Source organism: Haemorhous mexicanus, chromosome 7 (assembly GCF_027477595.1).
Source record: "Haemorhous mexicanus isolate bHaeMex1 chromosome 7, bHaeMex1.pri, whole genome shotgun sequence".
Lineage (NCBI taxonomy): Eukaryota > Metazoa > Chordata > Aves > Passeriformes > Fringillidae > Haemorhous > Haemorhous mexicanus.
Genome location: NC_082347.1, coordinates 38,243,290 through 38,264,398, shown reverse-complemented (window position 1 = coordinate 38,264,398; position 21,109 = coordinate 38,243,290). Strand labels below are relative to the sequence as shown.

Here is a 21,109-nt window from a genome sequence, read left to right as displayed (position 1 = left end):
GGGAACTTTGAAACATTAACATTAATTTGTCATTCACCCCCTGAGTCACAGAACACTCTGGGGCAGAAAAATTTGGTAGAGGTTTGCTGTTCATCTCCAGAATTCACAAATAAAGTGCAGAATATGGACATTTATGAGCCTGCTATACCTGAACCCCCCATCTCATCAAAATTAGGATGTTTCCATATTAGACACAGAGAAGGGCCCATGTCCCAGTGATTTTACCAGCTGTTACACCAAAATTTGGACTTTATATCCAAACAAAACACTGGGAGGGGCAGACTCAGCAGAAGAGAGAAAGATCACAACAAACCAGGTCAGTTATGAGAACACATTCGAAGACTAAATTTAACATTTAACATTTTTCCATAGATTGTTTGAGGTCAGGGGAATGGTGTTTCTTTTTTGTTTGGCTGACTAGTTTTGACATTTTTTGGTTTTGTTTTTAAATAGCTTTGTGCTTTCAGGGAAATGATGTTTAAGAAGTTATAGTTCATCTCCAAATGATCCCTTAAGTGACTGACTTTGGCCACAGAAAAATCTGAGTCTTGTTCTTGCAGTTCATTACCAAATTTAACATGGATTAAAACAAACTTAGCAGCACAGGCCCTGATGGAACAGAGGAGTTTGATCTGTGGACACTCTTTATTTCTTTCTTTCTGTTGGATGTTTGAGTGATCAAAAAGCTGCTCTAATACCTAGTAAGGTAAAAGCACAGACATATGTTCATAAGCAACTCAAAAGAGTATTTTAGCAGCAAGCTAAAATAAATCTTAATGGAGATATTTACATGGAAAATGAACTACTAATATGCCAAGATATAGAAAATCTTTATATATTGGTTTTCTGCATTTAATGTATTCATGTAATCATCACAAAAGAACATGCTTTGTGAATCAAAGCCAGACAACAGAAAAACATAATTCAATTCTTTTATTAATTTTTTTAAATTTAGGGTAGTTATGCAAATCAGGTGCTGAACTAGCTTTGCAAAGCATGCTTTTTAAATTTCTAATTAACTTGTGTGAAAACAATTATAAAGACTATGTTTTGTTCACAAGTACCATCAGAAAGCTGCAGTTAAATAAATTACTTTTGAGTTCCAATGCATGCAGCCTCTGAAGTGATTGACTACAGAAGCTTGCAGCTAAATTTGTTCTATACTTGCTTCAAGTGTAAAAGGATTCTCATTATAAAGAGTTAGTTACCTGGAAGACTAAAATAATTATAATAAAAACCAGAACACAGAGGTTCTCAGCATTTTTAAGTCTGGGCTAATTAAGAACACCAACAACAAACCAACCAGCTTTGTCACAGAGAGCATACAAACAACAGGAGGAAAACTAAACAGCTCATACTTTTTTCCCCTTTAAGGCAGCACAATATTTAAATTAATACAACTGATTCTCCTGAAATATGCAATGTAATTTCCATTAAACCCTTCCAGAAGCACTGGAGTCTGCAAGAACACAAAGTAAATCTACAGGGTCACTTTATTTTCCCAATGACTTTGAACAGGATGCTAAAGAATAATAAAAAAAAAAAACTAAAAAAAGGAAGAGAGCTGCATTAAGACTGCAGCCAAAAGGATTATGTGCACTGCTGCACTGGAGTTATCACAGCAGAGAGAAATGCCTTTAGTGCTGCCTGTGCAGAGCCCAGCTCCAAAGCCCAGCTCACAGCAGCAGCAGGCACAGCCTCGTGCTCACAGCCCAAAGCTGGAGCTTCCCAGCCCAGCAGCACCCCCAGAGCACAGCCCAGCTCCAAGCCCAGCACCCTGCATTCCCACCCAGCCCCTCAGAAAGGTGAACTTGGCCTGACTCCCCTTCCTCCTTTCTCTCTCTAAAAGCTGCTTCCTCTCCCACCTGCCACATTGCCCCATGGAGCACATCCTTTTCCAGCACTGCTGGAGCCTGCCAGAGCTCTCTCAGAGTGATCTTTGAGGGGTTACATTGAATTTCCATTCCCTCCAACTCCCTCTGGTTTCGTGGAGGGGAAGCTGGAGCAAGCCTTTACAAATCTCAGTCAATAAACCAGAAATTGCCTTTCCTTGTCCTCCATTTCTTCCTTTACAACTTCAGGAGGGAGATGTTTGAACAGGTTTTTTTTTTAAAGTTTGCTGCTAGAGGTTGTTCACATGGTTGGGAAATCAGGGTTATTAAATGGCTCTTGAAATTTCTGAAGACAGAAAAGGTTTTTCTGCAATCACCTTTTCACTCTTCTGGCTTTTGCTGCTGTTCTGCAGGAACAGTAGCCAAGCTGTAAGTTAGAGTTTTAAAACTTCATATCTTTGGAGAGTCATTGTCTCTCCCTTGTTTGGAGAAGTGGTACCAAAATAAATAAGTAGACAGTGAGTGGATATTGCTTTAACAGCTGGAACTCTGCATTAAAATCAGTGAGCACTGGTCAGCAGAGCCAGTGAGCCATCACAGAACAGCAACAAATCACTACCTAATGCACTGAGCCAAGCCTGAGCACCATGTGACACTTTAGAGCTGAAGAATTACACTAAAACTCAGCTTTATCACCTTGCAAGGGATCTAAATGTGATTTTAGCAAACAACTAGGTGCATTGCTGCCCCTTTTTGAGAGGGCTGGGGCACAGCAGTTTGCAGGGGATGCCTGTCATGACCTCTTCTTGCATTTCTTCCCAAACATTGGGACTACTCCATCAGTTGGATGTAATTATGACATGATCAGATAGGAAGAGCAGACTCCATCCTTGAGGGAGTCTCTGTATAGAATTTTGCAATTACAGTAGATTTTTTCTTTAATCAGTAATGATGTAATTTGCTGTTGCTTCTGGCGTGGTTTATTTGTCTCTCACAGGAGGAGAATTTTAAGTTCATACCTATTCTAATTAAAACCCTCAAAGGGGCAGGAATGCAAAAACTGGCATTGGCTTCTCATTTAATTTAATTTGCTTCTCACAAATACAAGAAGCAAAGTAAATTGTGATATGGTAACAATGGTATTTGAAAAATTCTTACAGCTTTTGATTGTAAGCACCCGTGACCTTCTCTTAGAGATAAAGGGCTGCTTTTCCTCCTGAGAAACACCTACTGAAATGACTCTGGCTGTGAACACAAAAACAAACACTGGTGTGTGTAGGGGGGTGTGTATACTCATATATTCATAGTCACCATCTTATCTTTGATTTAGATTTTCCCCAGAACACACAGCCACAGCAGGAACAATTCAAACCTTCAGGCTTCAGTGCTTGTGTTTATGACTATTCCAGTCCACTGAGGGCACCAAATTATTTTCTTTAAATTCTTGTAATGTCAACATGGGTGTCTCCTCAACCACCTGAGAAGCCTGGCTGTGTTTGAGGAGTATGCACAGGGTTAATGAAGCCTGGCTGTGGAACTCCTGCATGGCTCTCCTCAACTTCACCTTCCCACCTGCCTAATGTGATCTGTGGTCAGCAAGCAAAGGAAAATTCAGAGTTAGCTTTGTATCCTTACTAGTCTGGCTGTAGCTGTTTTCCTTTGTCCCTTCCCTGGTGTTTGGTGAGTGCTGGATTATTTTCTGAAGGATGGCAGGTGTATGAGATACAGCAGGAGAGAGAGAGAATAAAGTTGATGAACTTGGGAAGAAAATCTTCACCCCCTAACTTGCAATATTCAGTCAGTATGGTTTTAGCTAATTCAGCTTTCTGCTGAGTGGTCCTTGGGCAGCTGGCAATAAATGACTTGAGAAGATGCTGTTGGAGTCAAATAAAGCACTACAGGAAAATAATCTCCAGGTTGAGTCCCAAACTCTGTTGTGCTTCCCAGCCAACAGTGTTTGCCTGCCTAGTCATTTCAGAGCTGTGGAAAATGCAGGTCCAACATTTTCACACTATTTTTTAAATGGAGAAATGTGGTAAATAATTACAGAGGAACTTTATAAATATAATGTATTTTTCTTTTTCATCTCTACCCATAAATTCATGTCCCATGAGAAATGATGATGGCTTTACAGTTGTGAGGAAGCTTTAACCATTAACTCAGAAGAAAAGGACCAGTCTCCCAACTTCCTTTTCACTCTACTTTCAAATTAAGAACTCTGCCACCACTTTGAATCTTCTTCTTTCATCCCCTCTCCTTCACTCACAGGAAAGACGTAAATAATAATGTGAATAATAATTATTCATTGCAGTGAGAAGCATCCCAGAATTTGCTGCATTTGCATAAAAGGATATATAATTCTCTGAAAACATAGAATGTTCTTTTTGAGTAAACTCAGAGAAATACTTGACATTATTCATTATGGAATAATGGACCAGCAGTAATTACCACTGGAAGTAAGACTTAATTAATTAAAGTGGTGGCTGGAGGTCTGTCAGGACTGTGTAAGCATCAGGAACAAACTGTAACCAATTGACAGCAACATCCTGATAGGCACTGGGTGAAATGGAAGGAAAAATGAAAGAGAATCATAATTCAGGGAGTAAAAGTTGTGAATCCCAGTGGACACAACAACCCCAGAGAGGAGCCCTTGCAGGGTAACAGAGAATCACATGAAAATGCTCCAGGCAAAATTTCTGTGCGGAAAATTAGGAATGAGCTTTTTGTTCCCGGCTGACCACGAACAATGGAATGTATACAGATGTTACTGCACTGTTCAAAAAGTATGTAAACACCCAGGCTGAGCCCCAGAGCTCAGAGGGGTTTGCCCAGTTCCCATCTGTGGGATTGGAGGCTGAATGCTGGGACAGAGCTGCTGCTGAGCCCAGCGTCCTCTGCTGACCCCTGCAGCACCAGGGTCTGAAGGGAGAGTAATTATCACAGCAATTAACCAGAGCCACCAGTTCAGAGAGACTGAAACCAGCTGAAAGATGGGAAAAGTAATAATGCAGAATATTAGCTGCAGGATGCTCAGCAGTCAGATTTGTTCATAGGAAATAAGTGGAGAAATCCGAGCAGGATCACAGCAGGACAACTCCAGACAGCTCCAGACTCCTGAGAAGTTGTGGCCCCTCTGGCAAGTGTTGCCTGTCTTACACATTTCACGGCAGAAAACAGGAACAAAAAGATAACCACACATTAAGATCTATGTTTAAAGAGAAATGAACAATAATAGAGATGTGGAATAACCAGCTTTGTTCGCTTTTTTGCTTAATTCAGAAAACCAAGAGGAAGAAAGGATAAAGCAAAATATGTAGAAATAACTTATGTCTAACTGACTTTGAAATTCCCTCTTCAACTCTGGGGCAGAAGATGCATTACTAGAACTTCAATTCAGCAGCAGTTTTCACCTTCAAAGAGCATTAAAATTACTTGATGACTTTTACATTTCTGTAGTCGTGAGAAAGGCTGTGGAATATGACAGTTCTCCTCTTCAGAACTCTGAGTGGCAAGAATTAAAACCCTGAGTTAAAAGTATTTCATGTTAGAAAATCCAGCCTATTCAAGCTTTACAAAATTTTATGCTCATGTCTCCAGTTCTAAAGAACTCTTTCTGTTTTTAACATCTTCCACCCACCTCTTTAAAGTAAGAGGAAAATTGCTCTGGTAATGGCATCATAATAGTAAAAATAAAGATAAAATACAGTCAGGGAAGTCAATAATAATCCTGTAACATGCAGTCACTTTGGGAGCTGTCCCTGAGCTTCTCTGCACAACCCCTGGAGCAGCATGGATGAGGCTGGGACACATCTGGGATCACTCTGCATCCCACTGACCATGTGCCTGACTGCATCTGACATTTTAGGGAGCAGATCTGCTGGTCCTGCTCAGCTTGGTCTCACTTCTAAGTGTGGCTTTATGAGCTGTCACCTGAGTCCAGACTATCCAGAGGTGCTGAGGAAGTGCAGTTACATCAGCCTCTGTGCAGGTGAGGGTTTTCCTTTCATCAAGGCCATGTGGATGATTTTTTGGGGCATTTGGCTGTCCAGAAAAGTCAAGGAAAAGAAGACAGTGTCATTCCTCCATGACACCCAGTTCTTTTGGGTGGATTAAGAAAGATCTGTTTGATGGGCAGCACAACAGCTGAGACCTTCTACAGTTCCCTAAAGTGCAGTACTTCCCATTAAAGAGCACCTCCATTGCTTCACCTGCATTTGGCCTGCTCCAGGCTGGATCTCAAGCATCAAACTGGGTCAAAGTATCTTTTCTTCCAGAATGTTTCTTTTCCACTTTAAAGACCTTTCTCTTCATTTGGGGTTTCACTATTCAAGGTAAATGCATCATAAAAGCAGCTTATATTTCATTCAGCATAAACCCAACAAGCTGTGCCACTGCAATAGGGCAGGGCACAATCCTAAAATCTCTCAGCAGTTTGGACTTGGTGTGCTTTACAGCAAAACAGAGCATGGTTAGTATCAGTATATGTGAAATCACTCTGTTAAACACACTGCTGGCCCCAGTCTTGCTTTACCCAAGCATTTTCTTTGTTCATTGTCACTAAATTTAGCTGATGTTCTCCTCAGAGGCTGGTCCCTACAAGACAGATTGGGTATTTACTTTTTCTCCAAGTGTCTACTACAATCTTCCTAGTAGCACATTTATTCCACAGATCTTCCCACTCATTAAATGAGCTCTAAACTTAGCACAGGCTCTCCCAGCTTTAATGCAAACCATGTGTGAGGCCTCCAAATGACTCACTGAGAGCATGAGCCGTGCAGGGGTGTTCTCTGATAAACACATAAATAAAAACAACTCAGACCAACTGGTTCTGAGCATAAGAACAACCCCAACTGAGCTATTTCAGTGGTGTTAGGGTTGGAAGGAAAGGCAGCCAGCAAAGGGGGTCAAGTACAGGCTGCTTCTCTAAAGCATTGATTGCTACTAAAGAAAAAAAGTTAAAAGAAACCAGATTTTTTTTTTACAACTTGCTGAAAACTTAAATGTATCTGCCTTGCAAATGTGCAGTCAGTGTCACAAAAGCCAAAAGCCAGAAGCAGATGCAGAAGAAAAGGAGCAGCCAAGCCTGGTGCTAACATTTTGAATGCAAACCATGCAAACCAGTTTCATCACCCACTACCTGCTGTGCTCCTTGGCTTGGTGGTGTAGGGATGGCTTTATTGATATTGGGGAATTTCTGACTGAAAATCAAAATATTTAAGTTTCGTTGCTACTTCTTGTTATCCCTCTGTTAACAGTGGTTTTTAAAATAATTCGGATTCTTAGAATATTTTGTTTTGCTTTAGAAGGCGTTGGGTTGTCTTTTGTTTTGGTTTCTACAGTCTGAAAAGGAGACCAGAAGCCTCCTTTCCTTTTAGAAAAGGTTTTTTACTACAGGTCTTGATAAATTCAGTCATTTTTAAGTAAAGTCTTCTCAGCCTCAGGATGACTCCTGAACAAATACATTTGACTTTCAAAAGCTTCCTGAGTGCAAGCTGGACATTATGGATAAGAAATTTTCACTACTTAATTATAGAAATTAAGACATTCCCCTCTTCCCAAACCTTGAGGAAAGCTGGGACCAAATCTTGGGCTAACAATAAAACTTGGTAAGAATAACCACAAAGTATGGAAGATTTTTCTTCTAAAAATTATTTATGAAAAAATCTGTAATAGCTGTAATACTGATTGTCTTGAGAGGCTCCACTTTGCAATGCAGGAGGTGCAGCAGATCTGCTGATACCTGAAGTGGAAGCAAATTAATCCTCATGCATTTTAGCAGCTAGCACAACATATGGAAGAGGAGAGGATAAAAGATATACCAGTGTTTTAATTGTTGAAATTAATGAATTACAACTTTTATTTAACTTGTATCAGCATAGTAACTTCTATTGTAATTGTACACCAGTAGCCAGAGTATTTCACTGCCTTCCTTTTGAAAATCTAAACCTAAACCACCAAACACCAGCATGCATTAACAGCACTCCCTGGGAACACAGGTGCAAAGTCCCTGATGGGGACACAGACAGTGCAAGGTCATTTCTGAGCAAGGAGGAGCTGCTGTGTGCCAGGGCTCTGAGGCCACCACAGGCACTGCCCAGCTCCCAGGGCCTGTCCATGGTCCAGGACCCCATTTCAGCCTCCCCAGGGGTGTCATCCCCTGTGATGCCATGGGGCACTGCTCCTGCCCCTGACTGCCACCCTGGGCCCTTCCCTCTGCCCAGGGATGTGCCTGATGCCTGGGGTGCCCCAGGCTGGAGTGCTGGGATGAGCCAGCCCCGCTAACAGAATTAGTCTTCCTTTATTAGCACCTACATCCCATAAAAACCCTACACCATGTCAATTTGCTGACAGTCAGGTGGCAATTAGGTCACAGAAGTAGAGAAGAGAGACAGTGGTCATTGGTGGGTTCATGACTTCAGCTGTGAATCCCAGTCCTGAACCTGATGTTGATTTTTAAGTGTAAAAGCTTCCCTAAATGTGAAGTGGGGAGGCAATATAAGGGAATATTTGCTGTGATTATTTTCCCAGTAGTAACTCCTAGATGTCAGTAACTGCTGTACTGCCCGAACTGTGCCCTGGTGCTTTGGAGCACTGTCATTGCCAAAGGAAAAAAAACACACCAAGTTGCTTTCAATTACCATTAATGACACTTAAATATGAGTGTAATGGGGAGCAGAAGATAAATATGGGGTAAGTGGCCTGTGGAAGAAGTTTCTGAAAGGTTTGCTCTAGGCTAGGAGGGGAGGAAGAACAATTGCCCTGTCACACTCACCTCATTCTCTGCACTGCTGTTCTCGTTGCCCATCTCAACTCTGATGTCCAGGATCACACAGCAATTAAAGAAAGACCACTGGAAGAAAAGAAAAAGCTCTTAATGGCCTGTAAGAAAAACCCCAAACCAAAATAAAACAACAAAAACCCCTGGAAATTGTGAAGGGCTGTCATCTCAGCCACCCAGCCAGCTGCCCTTTCTGACATTCAGCCTTACAATGATTCTAAGTCACAAATAAAGGGAAAAGAACTCTTTATGCTTTTATTTCCTCATGTCTCTCTGCTGTCTTCTGGAAAGACAGTCCTTGAAATTCAGCTCTGTTGCTCTGGATTATCCCATGACATTTGAACATGCCAAAGAAAGACATTTTCCTTGCCAAAGTCACTTTGGATGGACAGCCCATGGGAAACCCTTACTGTTTTAACTGTATTCACACCATTTTTATTACTTGAAATCCCTGGACCAAGCTGCCTGCTCACATTGTCAGAACCGTGCTGTTAAACCTGAATATCCCTGTAACAAATGATTTTCAATCAAAGCACTCAGAGAAACAGTAAATGGATTTTTTTATCTCCTGATCACTGGCATGGTTCCCTGATTTTCTTAGGCATTATTCTGTTACAATGTTGTGTTCTAAACACCTCCTTTAGACTTAAAAGGATCTGCCTACCATAATTACTGTTGGTTTTATACCAGTTCAGTTCTAATTATTTAATTTCAAAAAAATCTCTGAGCAATTCTAGAGATGTCTACCCAAACATTGTTGATTTCTATTTTTTTTAAGGATACTCAATAGTAAAAGTCCACACCAGAGATTCACTTACATTCTTGTCCTAGATACTTTATTTGGGAGCTCATGCATTGAAATTCATTGTATTTATTGTATTACTGAATAAGTGAAAATTATACATTATTACAGTCTCTTCAGGTTTTTTTCTCAAAAAATTTGGGATTACTCTGCAGTGTGTGAAAAGAAAAACTCCATTAAAGTTAGGCTGTAAAAGGGAGATTGCACTTTGAACCCCAAGGAAACCATACAAGCTTTTAAGGAATGTTGTTACTTATTACTACAGTACATTTTTTAAAACTTGAAATATTATTTTTCTTCACAGGAGGCTTGGGGAGAGGGAAGTTTGGTGTTGTGCTCTTAAGCTGTGTTCTGTTTAAACTTGATTGTCTTCAGGGGATACAGCAGTGCTTGAACCTGCTCCTGTTGAAATCACTGGGGCCAGGATTGCACTTTCAGTGATTAATTAGCAACACGAGGTTTTATCTGCTGAGATTGCTGCCAAATCCTCTCCTGTTTTAAACAGTTTTAGAACTGTTTTAGAACTGCTCTGAGCTATGCTGAAGACTGGATGTAACATTTTCAAAACCACTGCTCCCCAAGTATGAAGTACTCCATGTGTACACACACAAATCTTCTCAGGCTCAGCCCAGTGAAATGTTCCAAGACAACACATTAAGATTATAATATTTTAAGTGTGTATTGATATAATAAAACATTTTCACACTGTTAGAGCTGCTGACTAAGGTTTAAATGCACAGGAGGGAAAGAATAACTCCACTATAGCCATGTGCTTCCCTCAACAGCCAGCACAATTCCTCAAGAGTGAATATTGTGGCATTTCTGTTCCCTGACCTGCCGAGCTTTTCCCAAATGTTTTTCTGTCCCTACAGACATCATGTGAAAACACCTGAAAATTCAGATTGTGCCCTCACAAGCACCTGCAGTAATAACATAAACTGGGGAATGAATGAAACTCTCCCAAATCCCCACGGAGTTGTTTAGTTCATTGGGGTGGGGTCTCGTATATCAACTGTGCAAAATGCAGATTTTGCTCTTCAAGTTCTTCATTAGATTAGCCAATGTATGTCAGAATGTTGTCCTATTTATTCCAGAGTAAATTCACTCCAGTGCATGATATACTGTCAATATTTCTGCACCAGCTCAGCCATGCTGACTGTTAAGGACAGCAGCTGCTAATAGAGGCCAAAGTTCTAATATTGAGTTGAAAGATAACAATAATTTTTTTACAGTTTTTAAATTAAAATGCACAGGAATCAAAGCAGAAAATGACAAGAGCACAGCAGAAGTGCCAGCTGTCAAAAATCTCCACTAACACATCGTATCATATTGTCTACCCACTCTTTTCTTTCCCTAGAGCATGAAATTTCACAATTTTCACACAATTCTCACATTGCCATCTGCTTAATAATGAAGATAAACGTCATAAATAGGAAATAAAGACATTACAGATTCTCCAATAATGAAACAAGCAATAATAATATTAAAGTGTGAATTACATTGCAGAGTGCTAAGATCATTTTTTAGATTACAGTGTTACTGTAATCCTTTTTACATACATTATTTCTAAATCATTCAATGCACAAGCATTACTTAGGTTGCAAACTAAAAGTGCTTTATCATATGTATAGACTTTCAAATAAACATTACAAACATGCTAAAAATCCATCCATTAAATAAACATAGCTTAACCAAAAGATAATATTCATCATCTTTCTATAGTATCTTTCACAATTTACATGTCATTATTGAAATTATTTGAACACTACATATCTCAGAAACAGCTCAGTGGTACCAAATTGGTCTGTTCAGCCTGCAGAGACTTTTGAGCTGCACAGCTCCAAAGTCATTATCTGGCATGGCATTTTGAGCTGAACAACTGCTGCACTGAAAGCAAACAAGAGGGTGTTTAAGGTTGCACTTACATTCCAGGATTTCTCTGGCACCTTTGGCTTCACTGACGCTTTTAGAGCGTGTCCTCAAACCATTCCTTCCATCTTCACCTCACCAGTTTTCACCTGATTTTCCTCCTACTTCTCCTCAGACTCATGAAATGTAGGCTTTCTCTCCGGGACCCACCTTCATAACCTGCTCAACAACCAACTTGCCTCCACCCCAGGCGAGAAGGAAAACAAGTTACACCTCCTGAGCCCGGCCTCCCCCTGCTCCTGCCAGGCTGCTGAGCCTCTCTGCCTGCCAGAAATCCAGATTTTCACAAAAGCAACCCCAGAGAACATCAATTTTGGGTCAGACATATTTAACTTCTGCCATTTCTTGGCATGTGGTATAAGCAGTGCTTTTTGCAAAAAATGGTTCAGTGAAACTGTGTCAATAACACACTGGAGTTATGGGTTGTTTTCAAGAGAAAATCAGTAATTGGGGGAAAAAAAATCTATTCTGCATTTTGTGTTCAGGTTTGTTTATGTGTTTAAGCTCATCCTTCATTTTCTCATATTACCCTTGGAAGCTGTCAGAAATACCTGCTAGCAAATGTTGATGTGCCTGTTCAGGTTATGGTGAAATCATTTCCCATTTAATCATCCTGAAGGGTGGAGACGTGACAAAAACCCTTTGAAATGTGATGTTGCAAGAAGTACTGGTTTATGGGCGAGCTAATTGTTATTATTAACCCTGATTGTCCATTCCAGCAAGGCTTCCACAAAAGAAAAAATGCTTCCACAAAGGGGTGCTCAGAAACACAGCTGGTAACCAAAGACAGATATTTCTCATTAGTGGCAACTCCAAGGGATTAATGAGTTTCTGTAAACACCAGTGGTGCTTTTTGGGGCCACAAACCAAAGGAATGGTGTACTGTGGGTTTATTGCACCTGCAAGTGTGAGGCAGCATTGCTGAGTGCAGCAGGGAGAAGTCATACCTGACATGGCTAAAGGGCAGGATTTCATAGGGCTGTCTGCTGAGTTTTGTTCCACAAAATCTTGGTCTATAAACTCCTGACTTGGGAACATAAAGCCTGTTATGAGCTGGAATGCACAGTTGCAAGATCAAGGGCTACATGAATAGCCCTGCCTTTTAAATCTTTTTTTTATGAAGTTGATGATCCAACATTCTCTGGTCTCCCTAGCCCAGATCAGAATCCAGTAAATCTGAAGTTCATAAATTCAAAATTTTAGTGTGTTCTTTCTTAAAACCAAAGAGGGGGGCATTGCACAATTGGTTGTCTTATAGACAACAAATTATGCAATGTTTTTTGTTTAGGCTCTCTGCCATGAATTTAAGAGCAGGGATCCTGTGGGAGCTCAGGAAAACACAAGCCTGGTAATACATCCTCACTTCTGCTAGCTGCATTATTTCCTCATCAAAACAAACTGAACTCACATTTGGGGCTATTCCATGTCTAAGCTAAGGCCAGAAAATGCCACAAAGTGAAAGTGAAGAAGCTGCCTTGCAGAACAATTATCTGGCAGAAACTTTGGGGAAAAACAACCTTCAGTAATCTGTAGATGATGATTTCTATTGTGTGTTTTTATCAACATGCATGCAGAGCAGAATCCCTCTCTTTGGCTAAGTTGTGTAAGGTTTGCAAAGCCACCCAGGCAACTCCTGCACTGGTGCCAGAACTGCGAGCCCTGGAAATGAGGGCAACCAACACAGCCACCCTGTGCTCTGACCTGTGAGCCTACAGCAACCCACAGCACTGCCATTGCAGCTTTGGGTCAGTTTCCTGACCCACTCTCATGTCTAAATTAGGATTCACTAATTCACTCCTATCCCAGATATCCCATGCAGCCTTTCTTCACTGCAAGCTGTTCCCACCTTTGCAGAGGCTGATCTGCTCTGCTTCAGTCTGAACTGTAAACCACCAGCTCTGAGAGAATTCCCCATGCTCTCATGTCTCTATTTCTCTTTGATTTTATGGTGGGAGGAAGAAGTACTCACATTGGGCTGCTTTACTGTTGTGTGGAATTTCCCCTGTGGTTCCTCATCCACTCTTCATGCTCATCCAGGGAGAGATTGTCTTTTCTTGATCAAAACAGGATTTAACCCAGAAGGACTGGAAGACTTAAACTAGGGGAGAATACAGCTCAGACTTAAAAGGTAAGCAATGTAGTGGGTTAATAAGTTATTATTTCAGTAAGATCCAAATAATTTGTCATGAGTGATCAAATTTAATCCCAGTATATACATATTGGGTACACTTACTAACCATACTACACAGACATGTTAGTTTCTTGTATATTGAAGACATGTTGCCTTAGGTATTTGTAGAAGACAATTCAGTGTGAGGCCATTTTACTTTATGGTACAAATACTGCCAATTTAAAACCAAATGTTTTATGTTCCTTACTTTCACATGATTGATGGTACATATAAAACATTGTAAAGTTCTGCTGAATCACTATCACACACCAGCTGTTCCCATAGGCAAGAGAAGAAAGGGAGGGTGTTCAGAATTTTACTCTTCTCCAATCTTGATCTAATAGTGCAAAACCATTCCAAATTTCTGCATATTCCAACAATATCACAGAGATCTGCAAGAACGACTGACCTACGACAGTCCTTTGCCTTTTGCTTTCTCACAAATTCTAGAAGAGCAAATACCAAGATCTGGGGGGGAAACCATGGCCCACCATGAGAATTAATAAACAAGGAATGGTTTTCAAGTGCACAACTTGATGGGAGGACGTTGCTTGGTAACATCAGCAGCTGGATCTGCTGTGAAGCCGTGATGTCGCTTGGCAACGCTTGGAAAGCTGAGCTGGATTTTTGGGAGAGTTGTGAAATTGTGTTTTTGTGCCCTTCCCCCAAGAAAACCAGATCTCTGCCTCTGGAGATCACATCACTGAGCCCATGTAGGACTGAGGTTCAGAGGACAGCAGAGGATGCAGCCCAGCCTTGGCTGATGTGCCCCACTTCATGTACAAGTGTGAAAGAAAAGAAGCAGGCATGCTGAGTAGCTGCCACTAAGACATGAAAGCATGCTTTAAAAAACAGGTTATGAAAGTTAAAATTATTCTTCCCATTTCTGGCTAATTTTCAATCAGGGTGATTGAAACCTGATTCAACCTGGCCTGGAAAAATCCAGTTGGTGACATACTTCATTGCTTCTAATCAGCCCCATGTGTCACTTCAGGGCACTCCTGCATCCTTCAGATGTTTATGTTTTATGGCACAAAAGTGCAGAAGAAGACACATATTTCTTTGGAGATTAATGGATTTGCCCAAGGTTAAAAAGCTGACCAAGTGGCAGAACTAGGATGTCAGCACTGGCTTCCTCAGCATGCTGCAGTTACCAGAGCCTGCTGGAATTTTAATTAATGCTATTGGAACCTCCATCAGGAGGTGCCCCTTCCTAAGGAAACATGGGGTGCTAAATAATTTTAGTTTACTTTCCATCTAGTAATATTTTCCCAGCTGCAAAAAGAAAGTCTATCATTTCAGCTCTTAACAGAACTTTCCTAATACTATATAGTTTCAAGCAAAGATAAATAAAAGTGATTTTGGGAATCTTAAGTGTGATTCTGTTGTATTCTACTCATCCCCTAACTGCCTCTCTGGAAGACATGGGTCTCAGATAATTTTGTGTTTTATCTGCTAGTCCCATGAGGATGTCATGGCCACCTTAGGGTGCCTAAAATGGTGCTCAGTGCCTACATCTGTGGATCTCAATAATCTTTCCCTTGTGCATTGAGCATTAAATGTTTTCAGGTCATGTACATTCCCTTCTGCTGCACTGGTTGCAGATGTCAAAAGAACTGCATAGGGCTTAGTCCTTAAAGTGATGCCAAAAGTTTTTCATAAAATATATATGATCCAAATAAGAATATCCAAGTATTGGAACATTTCTCTTTCCAAGCCACATTTATACCAGCAGTTTTTCAGCACATTCCATATGCAGCACTTCAGTCAGTGGGGAGGCTGTGGATTCAGACAAAACACAGCTCTGTGCACTCTCTCTCCTTGCCCACATGCACATTCCAGCTATGGAGAGCTGGACACAGATTCCTATTACAGTTCTGAACACCAGCACCAGCTGACAGGGCTTGGGAGCTATGGAGGAGGCTGACCTACATAGCTCACCTGGTCAATCTGTGCCTATCATTGTGCAGGACTGCAAAATATTTCCTTATTATTACTGCTTATTATAAACAGCTAATTATGATTTATCAACTATATCTCCCCAAACTTGTATTATGAGCCATATATGGCTGTATAAATCAGTTCCATAGCCAACCTGACAAAGTTTACATGTGTTTTCACACTCTAAATGCAAACAGTCATTCAGTCAAAGTGAGGAATTTCTGTTCCTAAACCTCCCAGCTGAAGCAGGAAGAACATGTCCTCTGACTTGGGGCAAAATTCTGGAAGTAGTGGTGGGAGGTCTGAGGTGAGAGGAGGATTTTTAGAACCTGCTCTCTGCTCCTTGAGCTGGTCTGCCTGCTCTGGTGTCCAGTCTCAGCACTGGGAATGGTAGGACACAAGTTGGGGAGATAAAAATCCACATTATGTGAGGCAGAGGAGAAACAAGGTGGGAATCAGTTGGTTTAACATGTCTAGAGGCTCATGTAGGGCCTGGGAAGAATACATCACAGGATGAATTATTTCTTTCACAGAATTCACAGAATTTCTGGGTTGGAAGAAACCTTCAAGATCATCCAGTCCAGCCCAGCCCCAACCCCTCAACTAACCCCTGGCACCCAGTGCCACATCCAGGCTTTGTTAAACACACCCAGGGTGGTGACTCCACCACCTCCCCTGGGCAGCCATTCCAGAGCTTTATCACACTTTCTATGAAAAAAAAAAAAAATCCCAATATCCAACCTGTATTTCCCTTGAGGCTGTGTGCTCTGGTTGTGTCAGTGCTGCTGGAGACAGAGCCCAGCCCCAGCTGAGCACAGGCACCTTTCAGGAGCTGTGAGAGTGATGGGGGCACCCCTGAGTCTCCTTTTCTCCAGGCTGAGCACCCCCAGCTCCCTCAGTTGCTCCTCACATGATTTGTGTTCCAAGCCCCTTCTTGCCCCTTTTCAGGTCCTTCCTCCTTCAAATTACTTTTCTTGCTTTCCCTTCTGAGTTTACCTGTTTCTTCTGTTCATGCATTCCCTTTTTTTTCCTCCCTTTCTCCAGGAGACTCAGTGGGAATACAAGGCAGAGCAGAGTTGCCACAGGCACTGGTTTTCTGAGAGCCGATGGGAAGGCAGGGAAGAGGCAGATCAGGGGGAAGGGGTTCCTTCCTGCTTCTCCTGCTTTAGCTTTGGGGTCTGAACCAGCTGCCAGCCACTGTCTCTCCCTAACTGTGGATGGCAGCAGGATTTAATCTCCCACTTTCCTGGCCTGAGGTGTGTGTTGACATGTCAGGCTTGGCAGGTTGCAGCTGCTTTCTGGGCTTTGTGCTCACACACCCTCCATGCCCACACAGATATCCCAGGGGAGGAGAACACTTCTCAGGCTCCTGGAAAGCCTCCAGCACTCAGAGACTCTCCTCAGGATGTTTATTGGTTTTCTTTCTGCTGACACAACACAGGTACATAGCCACCTACCACACAGTCACACATATATACACATGCATATATTAAATATTCCATATCTATAAATGCACATATCTTATGCAGATTATATCCTTCATCCTCAGTTAGAGGCCATGTAGCCTGAGGCTGTTTTTAATAATTTCGTGATAGCTGTTAGATCACTGAGTGAGAATAAATTAGATAAAATTCAGCTATTGAATATTTTGCAGTTGTCAATACTCTTACTCCAGAAATGCTGTGTTTTGTCAGTAGTGAGAGCAGGCTGTGAAATTAAACCTCTCAGGAGAGCTGCACACCAAGACAACTTGTTAATGGCCAGACAGGGGTTGGATTTCATATTCTAGTCCAAGCAAGTGTATTAGGTTTTTGCAGGACTAACTCTGGGAACTGAGTCACTGACCTCTGAAACTGTAGTCAAGATAGTGCTGATAAGTTGTTTACAAAGATTCCCGAGTTTGGATGAAAAAAATATTTACTTTGGACCTAAATTTGTTGAGTTTCTTCAGTCTTCTGCCCCTTGAAAAAGTTATATTTAGTAAACACAACACTTAGGTGTGCTCCAAGCATTTATTTGAATTACTTGTACAAGTTCCTCACCGACCCACAGAGCAGGAGAATGCTGCTGACATTTTAGAAAAGCAGAAATTAAGGCACAGGGGAGTTGAGTGATCTGGCTGTTAATATGTTGTGTAATCCTGGGCTAAGCAGGAAAGTACAGCTGGTGTTCAGCCCTCAGAATAATGATGCAGAATGAAGATGATTACTGGTTTGATTTGGCATGACTGTTCTAAAAGAAGAGATTATATTTGACATGGAATATTCCCTGGATTAGGGACTTTTCTAAGTATGATCTAACCCTGCATAAAAAGACTCCATCAGATTTCAAGGAAAATCAGGACCAAAATGTTTCCTCAGGTTTACTTGCAAGGTCAGCCAAGAACAGTTTTGTGCAGACCAACATCATCCATAAAAAAAAAAAAAACAAACCCAAAACAACAACCCAACAGTAAGGCTAAAATAAATTTATGTGCTTTTTTCCAAAGGATAATAATTGCTTACTAATAAGAATGCTTCCTTGCAGACATTACCATAGTTTCATACCTGTTAACATGTTAAAACTAATGTAATGAATTAATGTTTATGCTGAATATAAATGATAAACCTATTTTCCCCCTGATTCCTTTGATTCAACTAAGCAGAATTGCAAAACAAGATTGAGAGGAGTCAGTTACAGCCACTCTTCCATGTATTTATGATGACCTGGTGACAACAAATGGTGCCTGAACTGCATTATCCCCCTCCAGACCAGGTTTGATGTTTGCCTTTGTGGCAGTGGCTTTTTTAGAAGATGATCTAATGCTATGCTGGTGGGAAGTGGTCCTGGTGATCCCTGGTGGTTGGTGGAGATAAAGTTCCCTAAGCTGCTCACTGTTGTTACAGATGGCACAACTCTTCATCCTCCTGACAGACCTAAACCTAATCAGCTTCACCTAATGACAGATTTAAACTCTTAGAACTTATTGCCTTCCCCAGCTGGGTCTCCACTATTTATATTCATGTTCTCATTTTCCACTCATTTCCCACAATATCCAGTTTCAGAAGTTCACTCCTAATGTACAGGTGTATTTTTTCATTGGCATTTCATCATCATTAAGGAACATGCCAGTTGCAGGCTTTACAGTACCTGAACTCAATCTCAGTTTTGGTTTGGGAGGGTTCCCTGGAGACCAGGCTCACCAAATAGTTGTTTTACATAATTATGCACTACACTGGCACTTTTAAGCAGGGATTATAACCTTGAATATATAAAAATTCTATTTTAAATAGGAAACCATGACAGCATGCAGACAACTAAGTACCAGTCACCAGTACCAAAACATGGATATTAAGCACATTTCAAGCCAGTGGAATGAGCACAAAATAAGGCCTACAATTGTTTCTTCACTCTAAAGTTCATGTGAATAAAGATTTAGGTTTCCTCTTGTACCCAAATGTGAGTCTTTCCCTCTTGTTTGAGAAAACTCTTAAAGATTACTTGGTGAGCTCCTGTGCATCTAGAAATGAGTAATATTCTCCTCTGAAAAGTGTAATAGCCCATAGACTGACTCTACAAAACTCTTCATATGTAAGAACAGAACTTGCCACAAAATGATAATATGAGACAGTACATTATATTAGTGCAAAAGGCTCAAGCATAGTTTCCAAAACTCTTGAAATCTTTTTACCAGTAGAAATGGTTTTATAGTGCCATGACTGAAATCTTTGTTTTGGGCTGGTGATTCTTCATGCAGGAACTAAATATTGCATGTAGGAATATTAAGAAATGTTTAGCCTTGTTTATTAGAATTCAAGAATATTTCCATGATCAGTGGTCCTGACACATTTCACCCCTTGGTGTGAGCATTGTGTGATTTAAGAGTCTATCAAAGAAACTGAAAAAAAGCCCCCGCTTTATGTAGGCCATGAATTTAAACCTCCTGCCCCTAGTATCATGCAGAGATTTTCATATGGGTTCAATAAAACTGTGCAGTGCTCCAAAAGTGTGGCTAAAATCAGATCTTTCTCATCAAGAAAGTGGTTAAGTATAATTTTCAGTTTACAGTTGCAAGTTGCATGGAAACTGTAACAGCAATGTAAAAAGGAGGCATGCCACTGAGCACAAGAAATACTAATAATGTCTGTATTTTCAATAGTGTCAATATGCTGCAGATATAAAACACAGACACTGAAATACAGGCAACAGATCCCACTGCTGTTAGAACTGACAGCTTTGCATAATGGAGCACACACATCCCCCTGAAGTGCTGGAGAATGAAAACACACATTAAAATCTGGGCAGATGAGGTCAAAACCTGCAGATTTATGAAGCTGTGCTGTGAAAACTGGGATTTTGATACTCATGAACAGCTTCTTTGTACTTTTCCCCCCCTTTCCCCTTACTGCAGCAGTTGTGTTTCTGCCTTCAACCAGGAGTTGCTCACTATGTCAGTTTGTCAACATCAAAAATTGCTGTTGCTTTAGAAGATCTAGAAGGATCCTCTCTGCCTTTTTTGGAGGGTTTGTGAAAATCTGACAGTGAACCCTCAGTGCACAGAAATGGTGCTGGTTGGCTGACACTTCAGAGAATCACAGAAAACAGAGCTGAGGAACAAATCCTTCCCTGTTTTAGCATCTCCCCAAAAGAGGTATTTTTTTACAAGTCTGTTGCAGGAAACACATTTTGGGAATGGGGCAAAATGTTCTGAAATAATATTTACCAAATAATTCCTTTGTTTCAGTTTGTCAATTCCTCAGATCTATTCTACAGAAACATCTATAGTATTGGTTCACTGATAAAGTTTTCTGGTTTATTTCATTGTTTCTAGGGAGATTATCTCATCATCCTGCTTTCTTACTCACAATTCTACTGGTCATGTTCCCTTCTAAAACATTCCTGTAGAAAATATGACAGCTGTTCATATCAAAACAAAAATATTAGCACTATATTAATCACAGTATGTTTTGGTAGCAGGAAAAAACTGTTTTCACCCAGTCAGGTTGCCATGAACCAGCAAATCTTTTCTGATTACTTATACTCAGAAAAGCAGATTTCATCTAGGTAATAAAATAAATCATTCTTACCTTTTATTTATGCACAGAGCCATTAAAGTCCTACAAAGCTCCCTGCAGCACACTACTGTTTACACAAGAAGCAAATAAATATCAACATCTGAATCCATTTGCAGGGACTCAGAGCTGGCTGAAGCTTGGGTTTGACCAAGAATAAAGAGGCCTGGCTGGATCTTATGCTTGCTGGGAAACCAGAGAAGTAAATGAGTCTGTCAAGTCCTAACTAGCATTTAATGACAATTTTAATTTGGCAAGAATGTAGAGTTCAGTATTTTGTCAAGCTTGCTGAGGCTTGTATATTCTGTATATGGATCTTGACCAACTGCTGTATTTTCACAGGATCCTGCATTAAAGAACTTCTAATGAAAACACACAAAACTTCAATCAAACTTTGTTTCACCATGTGATTTTTGGTACTTAGGAAAGGATTATGTCAAGAAAAATAAAAACTATAATCTCTGATGGCTCAGCTCTTATCCTGGCTGTCAGCAGTGCAGCTCTTCAAACCATTAGTTTCTGCAATTAAATGTGGAATCAATTAACTGTACTTAAGCCATTCATTTAGCATTAAGCCTAGATCATAGAAGTAGGGTAAAATGTTAC

At 40.7% G+C, this 21,109-nt stretch overlaps 1 protein-coding gene across 3 annotated transcripts in view; it reads right to left on the bottom strand.

Annotated features, from left to right (window-relative positions):
* The window catches only part of TACC2 (transforming acidic coiled-coil containing protein 2), a 129,821-nt gene that overhangs the window by 106,990 nt on the left and 1,722 nt on the right, over positions 1-21,109 (bottom strand). Inside the window, exons 2-3 of one of the 3 annotated variants that reach the window (XM_059852074.1) lie at positions 13,311-13,439; positions 8,605-8,682 (exon numbers count right to left, since the gene is read on the bottom strand). In XM_059852074.1, the coding sequence (XP_059708057.1) occupies positions 8,605-8,637 (33 nt within the window). In that variant the 5' untranslated portion in view covers positions 8,638-8,682; positions 13,311-13,439. Of the gene's footprint in view, positions 1-6,969; positions 7,031-8,604; positions 8,683-11,337; positions 11,504-13,310; positions 13,440-21,109 lie in introns of those variants that run through there. The other 2 variants (XM_059852073.1, XM_059852072.1) reach the window with 2 other exon arrangements.